General features: G+C 42.0%; 1 protein-coding gene across 8 annotated transcripts in view; it reads right to left on the bottom strand.

Annotated features, from left to right (window-relative positions):
* Positions 1–12518, bottom strand: part of PARD3 (par-3 family cell polarity regulator) — a 649228-nt gene that overhangs the window by 232293 nt on the left and 404417 nt on the right. For all 8 annotated transcript variants that reach the window (XM_075062225.1, XM_075062229.1, XM_075062224.1 and 5 more), the window contains 2 exons: positions 9359–9487; positions 4958–4996 (listed from right to left, as the gene is read on the bottom strand). In XM_075062225.1, the coding sequence (XP_074918326.1) occupies positions 4958–4996; positions 9359–9487 (168 nt within the window). The remainder of the gene's footprint in view (positions 1–4957; positions 4997–9358; positions 9488–12518) is intronic.

Below are 12518 nucleotides of genomic sequence, written 5' to 3'. Positions count from 1 at the left end.
GAGCAGCTAACCCCCCCTGCCCCTCCAGCTTCGGCTGCGACCCAGCCCCCCTCCCCCCGCAGGGGCTCCTGCAGGCTGCAGTGGATGTATGTGGGCATCAGCCCCCATGTGCCCCCTGGCTCCCCCCTTGCCTAGGGTTACCATATTTCACAATCAAAAAAGAGGGGAGAAGCCTGCCCTAGACCCCATCCACTCCCTCCCACTTCCCACCCCGACAGCCCCAGTCAGAAGCCCCAAACCTCCACCCCCCGCTCCTTGTCCCCTGACTATCCCCTCCTGGAACCTCTGCCCCTAACTGCTCCCGAGAACCCCACCCCCTACCTAAGCCTCCCTGCCCCTTGTTCCCTGACTGCCCCCTACTGAGAGCCTCCAACCCTAACTGCCCCACTAGGACCCTACCCCTTACTTGTCCCCTGACTGCCCCAACCCTTATGAACACCTCTGCTCCAAGACAGACCCCTGGGGACTCCCATGCCCCATCCAACCACTCCCCACCCCCTGACAGGACCCCCAGAACTCCTGACCCATCCAACCCTCCCTCTGCTCCCTGACTGCCCCGAGACTCCCTTTACCACGCCCATGCCGATCAGACACTAGCTCCACGCGGAGTTTTGCCTCCATGTGGAGTGCTGAGGGAGAGCGGTGGGGGAGGAGCTGTGGGAGGAACAGTGGCCGCAGCTCACACTTCCTGGAGCTGCAGAACCCGAGTGCGGTGAGAGGGGAGCTGGGGGGGGGGAGGGGCGCCTGCCTGGGCTGTGGCCTGGTGCCCCACCCCAGAGGGGCTCCTGAAGTGGATGCATGCTGGCAGCAGGTCCTGTGCACCCCCCGGCTCCTCCCTCGCTGCGCTCAGGCTCTGCAGCTCCTGGAAGTGTGAGCTGCCGCCGTCCCTCCCACAGCAGGCTCAGGCCCCGTGCCCCGGCGGCTCACACTCCCGGGAGCCACAGAACGAGTGTGGTGAGGAGGGAGCCGGGGAGGCGCGCCTGCTGCCTGTCTGGGGTCCTGGCCACCAGCCCCGCTTCACTCAGCTGGCTGCGTGTGCTGAGCGGGGCCAGGGGCCGGGACTCCAGCTGGCAGCCGTGTGCCAGGCAAAAATCCGCTTGCGCGTCAAAGATGACACGTGTGCTGTAGGTTGCCGACCCCTGGTCTTTGTGCTTTCTCCCTTTTTTCCCCTGTGCCACAGAGGCACACTGTGGTTAGATTACAGCTCAGGATCTATTTTATTTATTCATGAAAAAAAATTACAGGAAAATGATTAGTAAAATTGTACGACTTTCATGTGTGAAAGTCTGAGCAATTTAAAGTGACATTCTGTTTTTTGGATTGTAGGGTATTGGTTACCAAGTATTTGTAACTTAACTTTCATGTATTTAGGAAATGCTGAACAGTTATTGTGATTTTTTTCTGTACAACAGTTTAAGTAAATTATCAAAATAAGTGAAACTGGTGTGATTACACTGAATTATTTTGACAAAATGTGCCAAATTTTGGATTTTGGTGCAGCGTTTTGGATTGTTTTGGTGCAGAATTCCTCCAGGAGTAAAATCATGTAAAAGTATTCAGCTACTCCATGTTCTAGGTTTATGCAAAAGATTAAGCAGTCAAATTCAAATATACTCTGACAAATGCCCAAAGAAGAATAGAAGGTCAGTGGCATGTTAAAGACATACCAAGAGGATATCAAGGGAAGAACCATGACCGATATTTTAATGAAAATGCTTACCGCTTGCAGTGCCTTTCAGAGGACTGCTCTCCAATAATTTTTCAACTATTAATCCTTTCATTCCTGAACTCTTCACATCTATACACAAAGCGTGTCTTTCTGGGTAATTGCTGGTTTATTTTCCCCCATTATTTTAGTACTTGAGATCTTCACAAACATCTATGAATTTCTCCTTACAACATCCTTCTGAGGCAAGCAATATTATCCCATTTTTACAGATGGGGAACTGCACACAAAAAACTCCTGGAGGAAGTCTTTGTCAGAACCAGGATACAAACCCAGATCTGATGACCAAACCAGTGCCTTAACCCCAAGACCATCCTTCTATTTTAGCTGGATTTAGGAAATAAGGCATTAATCAAACCTCACAACCATGTAGTTTTGGAGGTAAGGTTCATTTATGCCAATTTTACAAAAGTGGAAACTGCACACAGAGAGACTAATTCTTCCATTGTTGCTAAGTAAACCAGTGGAAGAGTCAAGAAATGGAATCCAGGCGTTCCAATTTTTATTCCCTGACTCTGACCACTACAGCAGGGGTTCTCAACCTTTTTCTTTCTGAGTCCCTCCTCCCCCAACATGCTATAAAAATTCCACAGCCCATCTGTGCCACAACAACTGTTTTTCTGCATATCCAGGGCCTGTGTTAGGTGGTAATAAGCAGGACAATTGCTCAGCGCCCCGTGCCACAGGCAGCTCTGTGAAGCTAAGATGCTCAGGTTTCACCCCCAGGTAGTGGGGCTCGGGCTTTGGCTTTCTGCTGGCCCCACTCTAGATTATTTTGGTAGACCCCTGAAACGTGCTCACGGCCCCCAGGGGGTTCTGGACTCCTGGCTAAGAACTGCTGCACTAGCCCATAACTCTCTTTAATGTAAAATTCTCAAGTAGCTGGAAATTATTGTTTTCCTAGCAGTACACTGACATGCAGGTAACTTGCAGGTTTGAACTTAGAAAATAAACAAAGGAAAACAATTGTAAATGCAAAATAATACCCAAACACAATTAACTTTCAAAGAGAAGGGGAAGGGGGGGAATTAATTGGCAGATATTTTACACAGTATAATTAACAGTTTATTTCAATGCTCTGTAAGATTAATTATGCTTCAAACCAGAAATTTAATGACAAATTACTAGTTTTTTTAAACCAAGGTCAATCTCCTACATTTCAAACAATCATCCTGTAGAGCAACAGGTTCATCTCTTCCATTTTGTTTTGTTACTGGCCATCAAAATGGTGCAGCTAGCAGAGTATGAAACCAAGGTTTCAAAATGTCACACAGGCAAGACCTATGGTTCAGAAGTAATTTGGTTTCTTTCTCATTCATCAGTGAAGGAGAACTTATGCTTAGCTGGCGCTTGGTTGCAGATAGAAATGAAGGTGTACTTCTTGGTGGGTGACTGACGAGCAAATTTAGATGCTGCAGGTTAATGCCTTGGGGAAGTTCTTGATTGCTGTTATTATTATGGGAAAATCAGAGCCTATAATCTTGTGAAAGTGAGAGAAATCTTAAGTCGTGTACTCTTCTGGACTGGCTGGCAAGGAAGGGACTCATACCTAAAGATTTCAGAGCCCACAGAAAAATGAAAACTGATTTTCAAATATTTGGGAGGGTCTGATTGTCTACTGCAGTTTTAAAAGAGCAGATTTTTTGTATTTCACCTGTCTCTCCTGATCTACACAGATCCAGCATCTTCACTGCTTTTACTGCTATTATTTTCGCTCTGCTTTCTACCGTGAATTTCATGACACAAAACTTACAACTAGCATCATAAGAACTGGAAGTGGATGCAAAAACAGAAACTGTACAAGTTGGAATCTGAAAGGTCTGACAGCTAGACAGCAGAACTAAACAGGGAATAAGGCAGAACCAAGGAGAATGGGGAAAGGCAGTCAAAACAAACAAGCTTTAAAAAACAAATAAACCAGTGACTGTGTTACTGATTGGCAGCTGGGGAACATTTTCTTTGTAGAAATATCTAAATTATACCATATGTGATGGTTATAAAATCTTTTGAGTCATAATTACTCCAGCACAAAGACGATTTGCAGAATGGAGGTTGGTGGGTCAAGGAGCACTGTCCGTTACAAATTCTCACTTCCAGATTGAGTCCAGTTTTTAATCCCACCCAGAAATACATCTTCAGTCGTCTCTTCGACGACTGCAACTACCTTTTCCATGGCCTCTTCAAGTTCCAGGTTGCCAAACATATGGAGGATGCTGCTGCCCAATTCTCAAATGTCCAATAACTGCAAAATTAAGCCCATCTTTATAGAATTTCATTGCCCCATTATCTATTTCAGGATCCAATTGAAAATTGCCTTCCTGGACTTGATAACTTTAAAAAGATTTCTTCCAATCCACCTCACGGACATGCACTCTCTACTCCTCTTCTCATTCCTTCTGCTCACCTAGCCCCAACTTTCTTTCTGCTCCTAAACTCAACCTGTTGGGAAGGTGCCCCTATCATGTGAAATAGCTTTTCTATATCTCACCAACTTCTGATCTTACTTCATATCCAGCCAAATCTCTCTTCTCCCTTGCCTCTAACTCAATGTCTCCCTGCTCTCATTTATTACTTAACTTAGCAACCATGTTACCTAACTATATGAACGTTTTTAAGATATCACTTGTAGGAAAGATACTATAGACATGAAAAGTATATATTGTATTATTTTATGATAATACTCCATAAGATGATCCATTTCTTGGAATAAATAAGTGACTAAGTATATTTTAGTATTCTTAATATTAATAGACTGATATTCCTGCCTGGGGAGTATCAATGAATCTATGAAAATCTCTGAACATAACTATGCCAAAGGATCTCAATCTAAACCTTCTGAAACTTACTACTTCCTTAACGTACATCACAATTCCTTAAAAATTGCTTGCAACAACAATGGCTTGAGATAAAGATACATGTCAGCCTTAACTTCAAACTTCCTGATTTTTATTTGTTTGTTCTTCAAACTTAAATCATGTAATGATTCTTTAAAATATCCTGACTAAATTCCCAGCTTATTGAATGGTTAGCCTCTGTCCTTTGACCAGGAGGCTTTCAAATAGTACTGCAAATTACATAATAAAGAGAAGTTTAAAATGTAAGGCTAGAGAGAGCCATCTACAGTACAGAATGAGAAAGGAGGGTCTGTGAAACTTTAATTGATAGAAAAGTGCCATATAAATTTTAAAATATTTTGGGAGTCTTCTGAGATTTAAAAGAAAAAGCTCTTACCGTTTCCTTTGGAATTTGTGACTGGCTTTGTTCTGCACTCTAAAGGAAGTAAAAAAAGAAAATAAATAAGAATATGGCTACGTAAGACATTCACTTTCTATTAGCAGAGGAAAGGGTTTCAATTCTGGCATGTAGAGAAGATGGGGGAGTGTAGGGAGCTGGTTGTACTCTGCAATCCAGTCACCCCACTCTGGTCCACAGTAAGAGTTGCACAGGAACATCTCTAACAAATCTTATACCAGACCTTGGAACACAGTCACATTCACATCCTCTATCAAGCCCGGTGCCCTCCATTTCTGCCAGGAGTGATGAGGGTGTGGCAGTCAGCCCCACCCCTGATCCCCCTCCCACCCTCCAAACTCCTCCGTCACAGCCCAGAGCACCCTCCTGCACCTCCCCCCAACTCCTCACCCACAGCCCCACCCCAGAGCCCACATCCCCAGCCAGAGAACTCGGGGGAGTTCTCCGCTTGCTGAATTAAGGCTACTTTACGTGGTACAAAACTGGATAATCTTGTGCAAACATTTTAAAGAAATATCTGCTATCAAAATGCCTTGTGCCTCTCTCAGTGGAGGCGTGGCTTTGAGTTTGGCTGTGGTTGGGAGAGGGAGTGCTCATGCTCAGCCATTGGGAGAGGGAGTGCTCATGCTCAGCCATTCCGGACCCCTTCCGCTAACACCTGCCTTTCCTTAAGCCTGAGTGTGCACATGCGTACGGGCTTAGGGGGAAAAACATTCTTCCCCATAGGCCAGTTTGGAGATGAGTTTCGGGAACCGACTGGCTCTTTCAGGCTTGGGCCCAGGCCCATCCAGGCACCCAGTGGCCATCTTGCCACTACTGCTGTCCAACCCTCCCTCTCTCTAGCTGAGGTATCGCTGAGCTGTGTTTCCAGGATGCTGTGGGTCTAGCCAAATGCCTTATTTGGAGGATTTTTTCTCTTTAGTCCAAAATGGCAAGATGGCTAGGAGTAGTTTATTTGGGATTTTCTGGCTTCCTTGCAGCATCCTGGATACTCAGTTTTCTGGCCAAAAGGACTGGGAATAAGAACTGAAATTTAATGTTAGGAAGTTGTATGTGAACATCTAGTGAGCCACAACTTGCAGCCAGTGTCCAAATGAGGATAAAAGACTGAAAAGGCCACCTCTCAGAGATAAACATAAGTAAGGGATCCAGATATGGCAGGTGGAACTACTACCTCACAGGGCAAAGGAGAGATCTTAAATCTGTATCTAACTGCCTCCACCTTGGCTGAAACCAGGGACTGAACTTGGGTCCTCTAGAGCTTGCATTAAAGAGCTACATTCTCAGAACTGTAACATAATTTGCCTCCTCTGTGGACTGGGCACAAAGGGGTACCTCTTAGAGGCATCCTCATTCTCCTCATGGGAAGGGCAAGAGGATTTAGAGCAAGTCTGTGTCTATTGGCTAAGCTGAAGGGGACTAACCCAGATTAACTGGCTATATGGCATGACATCAATTAACAACACAGTGGACCCGAGAAAATGCCTGGCATTTTGGGGAAGGGTGTGATAGTCCCACCACTATCATCAGTTAAAATTAACAAGTTGCAGCCTACCACTTGGAATTCCTTCCTTGCATTTGTGTTTTATTTGCCTGAGCATTCTGATCAAAGTAAGTGCAGGTTTCAATGCTGCTCGTGCTGAATGATTTTTCTCTCATGTGCACATATGACAACACAAACTGTACAGATTTTACAGTAAACCAAGACAGCCTTTGCTTAAACATTCCCTTAATTACCTATGTATAAATAATACTGTGCACTTCCATAGTTCCTTCCCAGCCAACAATGTCAACATGCTCTAAAGACATTAAGCTTCACAACTCTCCTGTGATGTAGTAAGTTTTGCACTGAGGCTAAATGACTTGTCAAAAGTCATACAGAAAGCAGAAACCACAACTTCTGACTCCCCAAATCAAATCTAAAGAACTCTTTATTGGCATGACAAGCCATTCAAGTGTAGCCAAAATGTAAACGGATGTAATACTGAGATCCTGTCAACAGACAACTCCCAGTCCAGTGCTTTATGCACAAGATCATATCAAGTAAATGTTCATGGAGTATTTACAGTCATAAAAACTCTGTTTATATATTGCTCATTAAATGTACTTACAATATTATTTGTAAGAAATAATTAAGCAATGTGGAAAAGATGGAGGAAAAGTGGGGAGGACACAAAGGACAAAGTATTACAATTGGACCATATGTAAAAAATTACATTTATCGTTGAAGGCAAACAGACAAAGTTTTAGAATTTTTTTTCCATATAAAACTTCTATATGTGAACTTTTTATAAAAGTCAATAAGAAGAATAGTTTTCAAACAAATTGTCTCTATTTCTTCCTAGTAGATGGAAGAGCACCGCTTCAGAACAAGTTTCAGAAGCTCCCCCACTACTTTTCTACTCCTGCTCTTCATTATGCTCTACGACAGCTGCCAGACGAGCAGAGCTAGAACTTGCTCATGTCAAGGTGTAAATGAACAAATCTTTATGCAATCAGGGTTCATCATGCATTCTGGGTTAGAATCTCAGCTAGTGTATTTTGCTGTAGTGCCATTGGAGTTAGAACAATTTACACCAGCTTATGATCTGGACCTCTGATTATGTAGGTAAGTAAAGACTTCTCCATCTACCACCTGCCATGACTATGCTGCTATACTGACTTCTGTCAAAATAGCACAGAGAGTGGCATCAGCACAGCAGCAGCAGGGAGGCTGCTGAGGCTCAATTCATTCAAACGAGCTGATTCACTTCATGATGTCAAAAGATATGCAATAAAACTAAAATTAAACTGAGGAAATATTAAAGTTAACATGTACTTCTAGGCTATTCTATACACAAGAAAGTTAAATCTTTACAGGATTTTATATGCATTACTATTCATTATGTTATTACAACATTAAGGTTAATATAGAAATAATATATACAAAATTAAGATATATTCTTGTTTCTAAGAGTTTATTTACAAAACACACAAAAGTATTTTCATTCACCTTTACTGTAAATAACCAGTATTGTGAAAATTACATCACAGAAGCTTGCAAACCGATTGCTTTCACTGTTCCAGTCATTCAGAGGCATGTGATATGATTTCCATACCATTCATTGATTCAGTCTTTAAAGGAACGCTTTCATAAACCATGACATATCAGTACCTGAAGTCACATTCCAAAAGAATTAGGCTAACAAATTTAGCTCATCTGCAGCCTTCTCAGCCACTAGTTTTTTAGGGTTAAATGTTGTTTTGAAAGATACAAGACACAGCAAGAACTGATATTAAACGCTTTAAAATGCTAAATAAAAATTCATTATTTCTGCATTCAAGATATTAAAAATCCTGTAGAAATGAAACAATTTGTTCATCACACCAAAAAACACAGCAGTCGCTCTTATTCTGTTTATGAGAATGCATCCAAACAATTTATTTTATACCGTATATTTATAACCACAGCACTTCAATTGAATATAGAACATAATATGGTTTATATTCATAGTCTACCTTTTTATAATAAAAGTTATCATAGATAATAATCAGCAAAATATGTGTATACACTTTGCAAGTTGAACAGGTGTAACAAACAATGATTGTTTCATTTCACTCAAATTATTCAGAATACATTCTCTGAATTACCCTGCTAAATTAATAACAGTGGGAGTCCATACCACATAGGGGATGCTTTATATTAAAATAATAACCTTTTTTCCTTCTAAATTCCTCTTTTGGTACCATAGCATTCATATACCCCATTCTGGCTTACTTTTAAGTGCTCAGAAATTTTTTTGATCAAGTGGTAGGACAAATAGCAAGTTTTCAAACACAGAGTCATGAGTGTGAAAGGTATGGCAACAATCCACTTGTCTCATGTTGGTGTGGGAGAGGTCTAGGTTGGATATTAGGAAATGCTATTTCACTAGGATGGTGGTGAAGCACTGGAATGGGTTACCTAGGGATGGACTCTCCATCTTTAGAGGTTTTTAAGGCCCAGCTTGACAAAGCCTTGGCTGGGATGATTTAGTTGGTGTTGGTCCTGTTTTGAGCAGGGGGGTCGGACTAGATGACCTCCTGAGGTCTCTTCCAACCCTAATCTTCTATGATTCCAAGTCCATGCAATAGTTTTGTTTGTAATAAGCATTTCCTGTCCCCCAAAACACCACCATAATCTGATTTTAAAACTCTCATTCACATATTCTAGTGAATATACAATTTTAAGACCAGAGCTTTAAAAAAAAAAGTTCATATAAAATTAACATGACCAGAGAATAACAAAAACTGATTTTCTTGTCTTCATTTCTGGTCACACACATTTACCAGCAGCTATCAGGACCAGACCATTTGTTCAAATTAATCTAAAATCTCCTAGATGCTCTCTGTTTTACGCACCAGTTCCCTTGGATGGAATGTTTCTTCCTGACGGAAAATCAAAAGGCTCACAGTCCCTCCCATCTTAGTACTTCTCAGCAGGGAGACAGCTTCCTCTTGGGTTTTGCCGGTTAAATCAACTCCATTTACCTGTGACAAATAAAACACACACAACTGCTAAGGCTCCAGCATTAGAAAATATTACTGTACCCGTCACACAGAGTTTGGCCTCCAAGTGAATTGTGCTGTTAACAAATGTAGAAGGAAATGACAATGATTCTGCATCAGCTCCTATTCAAGTCAATGGGAGTTTCTATAATGGTATCAGTAGGAGCAAGAAATCAATAGGAAAATTTGTTGTTCCGGTCTTACTATTCTAATGATGATTTCTAGCAATCAAGAGAAAGAGATGACCATGAAAGGTGTCACACTGGCAGCTCTGAAGACCTCAGGCGTCTTTACGCTCCAGAACAGAGCATGCGTGGCAGAAGTGGAACTGTCCCCTGTGATGGTTCTGTACCCAGGATTGTGAGTCACCTTGTTACCCCCAACGAGATGGAGACTTGCTTGTACTTAATTGTGGGTCAGCTCCATCATACCTACAGCCTGTTATCCACCCAAATGAGCTCCTCTGGGCTCTGCCAGCCCTTATTTTGTCTTGCAGGTTAACAATACGTGCACCCAAATCCCAGAGCCCCATTGAAATGTTCCCCTATAGTGTTCAAACCCTTACCCATGAAACACTCAGATACGCTGCCTCAGGGGAAAAGTATATACAATAGCTTGAATGATTCAGTTCAGGATCAGCTCTTTTACAATACCACAGCACTGAGATGCATATATAGTGAAACCAATCATAAGTTTATTATCAAAGATCAAGAGATCATGAGTAAGAATAATGGTTACATATAAAACAAAATCATAACACAATCCTAGAGACTAAACTTAACAGGCTAACGGTTTCACCCCAAATATCCTTTGCAACATTTCAACCAAGGCTGGTTGTGATCCTGTTTTCATGGATGTAATCGCATTGCTCAGTTACTTCCTAGGTGCAGGATAAAGGGGTGCCCCTTCCTTCCTTGCCTTCCCCTTATATTCCCAATGTTGCCAACTCCAATGATTTTGTCTTGAGTCTCATGATAATTGTTTCCATAAAGGCCCAAGTCCTGGAGTCAAGTGGATATGTGATCATTTCAGCCTTCATTCTTAAAAATAAAATTAAAAAGTTTCTAGCCCTCATGGCTGTGGAGAAGGCTTCAAAATGTGACTCCAGTGCACCTTCGAGTCTCAAAAAGCACAAGGCAAATAAAAAGAATACCAAATCTATTATTTTGACATAATATTGTGATTTTTAGTGAGCCTGACTCATGCTTTTTGAACATTTGGAGTTGGCAATACTATTTTATTGTTCACCCTTCAGAGTCAGGACAACTCCCCTCCCCACCCCTATAATTAATTTTCCAGCCTGCTGCCTTCCTGCTGCCTTCACATCCTCCCACTGACTTTACATGTGTTATTGTGTTAACTTACAATGCTTAATTTACATGTAGACCAACAGAGATAGGTGAATAAACATCCTTTGCTGGGCAGAAACCTTTTTGTCCACCCTGCCTTAATTTGGATTTCAGAAACATATTTTTAGCACAGATAGAAAACTTCTTACATAAAGCATTGGTACATACATTTCACAATGATATGAATGACCATTGTGACCATGGCTTTCATTTACGACCTCACAGGATAGTCTTTGGTAAACCAGAATGCACATTCCAGGATCAGGATATTCTTGTAACCTCCTTGCCAGCTGGCACTAAGGGCTTTATGGTCACACTCTCACATACATGTGTTTCAGGGAGAATTTCAAAGGCACATGAGGGAGTTAGTAGCTTAACTCCCATCAAATTTAAATGGGAGCTGAACCTACCTGTCCCTTGTACCTTTGAAAACCTTCTCTCTTTTTTTTTTTTTAACCCTACTGCACAGCCAATAGAAACCCAAGTAAAATGTTGGCATGTTCACCGATTTTTTTCACCCAAATTATGAAGAATGTCACAGTTATTATTTAAAGAACACTGCATTTTAAAAAAAAAAAAAGCTTCAAAGATGTGTTGCAAATGTGAATTTATGTGACATTTTGTTTAAACAGATAAATATTTGATAGCGACACCTACTATACATCAAAACAATCTTTTACTGGACAATGTATTGATGCAACATCTCAAGGAAACTTGGAGACCCCAACTTTCTCTTGTAATTAGCATTCCCTCCATAGACATGTAAGAGGCTGCACAGTGGATACATATGAAACATGTTTTGAGACCAGACTCTGTCCCTTTAAAAAAGAGGGAAGAAACAACAGATAACATACTATAGGATGGAATGCAAAAACCTGTTGTTCTGGCATATTGACAGCCTTTGCTTCTTTCCTCTTCCCCTGATACTCTGCTCAACATCAGAGCAAGCTACCAAGTGAAATTGACAAGAGATATTGTTGACTTCACTTTGCTCTGCTGCTCAGAAAAAAAAGAGATTAGAAAACCGAAATTTTTAAAACCTGGTCAGTTTCACTTTCTTAGGCTTTTCCATAGGTTGGTGGAACAGCAAACTAAAACCAATAAGAGGCCTTGTGAATTTTTACTTAGCTGCTGTGTTGGTATAAGGTGGTGAGTTACAGATTGAGAAAAGACCAAAGCAACAAGAGGGTGAAACCATGACTTTGAGGGGAGCCCTGGGAAGGATGAAAGAAGAAGGTAGAGAGGGAAAAAACAGAAATGAAAGGAAGGTAGGAATGCAGTGAATCAGAAAAGGTCTTTGGTTCACCAGTGTCTTAAAAAAATATATTATGCATATATGGCACTGTAACAGGGCTCCCTTCTCCACCTCTGGGACCATCACAAACAGGCAGGATACTTTCCACGTTTATAAGCGCCAGCGTGTTAGTTATTAGGTCCCCTCCATTATCAGGTCATCAGTACAGCCCTGTGCAATGAAATATAAGTGAATATACACATCCTCCTTAATCTACTTTCCAGGGACAGAGAGGGAAAGATCTGCTCATCCTGACATCCTGCATCCCCCCTAGCCCAGTGGTCCCCAAACTGTGGGGCACGCCCCCCTAGGGTGTGCACGAACATTTGGGGGGTGGAACAGCAGGGCCTGGGCCAGCCCCCACAGGAGG

The sequence above is a fragment of the Chelonoidis abingdonii genome, chromosome 2 (genome assembly GCF_003597395.2).
Source record: "Chelonoidis abingdonii isolate Lonesome George chromosome 2, CheloAbing_2.0, whole genome shotgun sequence".
NCBI classification, from domain to species: Eukaryota; Metazoa; Chordata; order Testudines; family Testudinidae; genus Chelonoidis; species Chelonoidis abingdonii.
The sequence above is the reverse complement of the archived record's forward strand: the minus strand, read 5'-3'. Positions and strand labels throughout refer to the sequence as shown.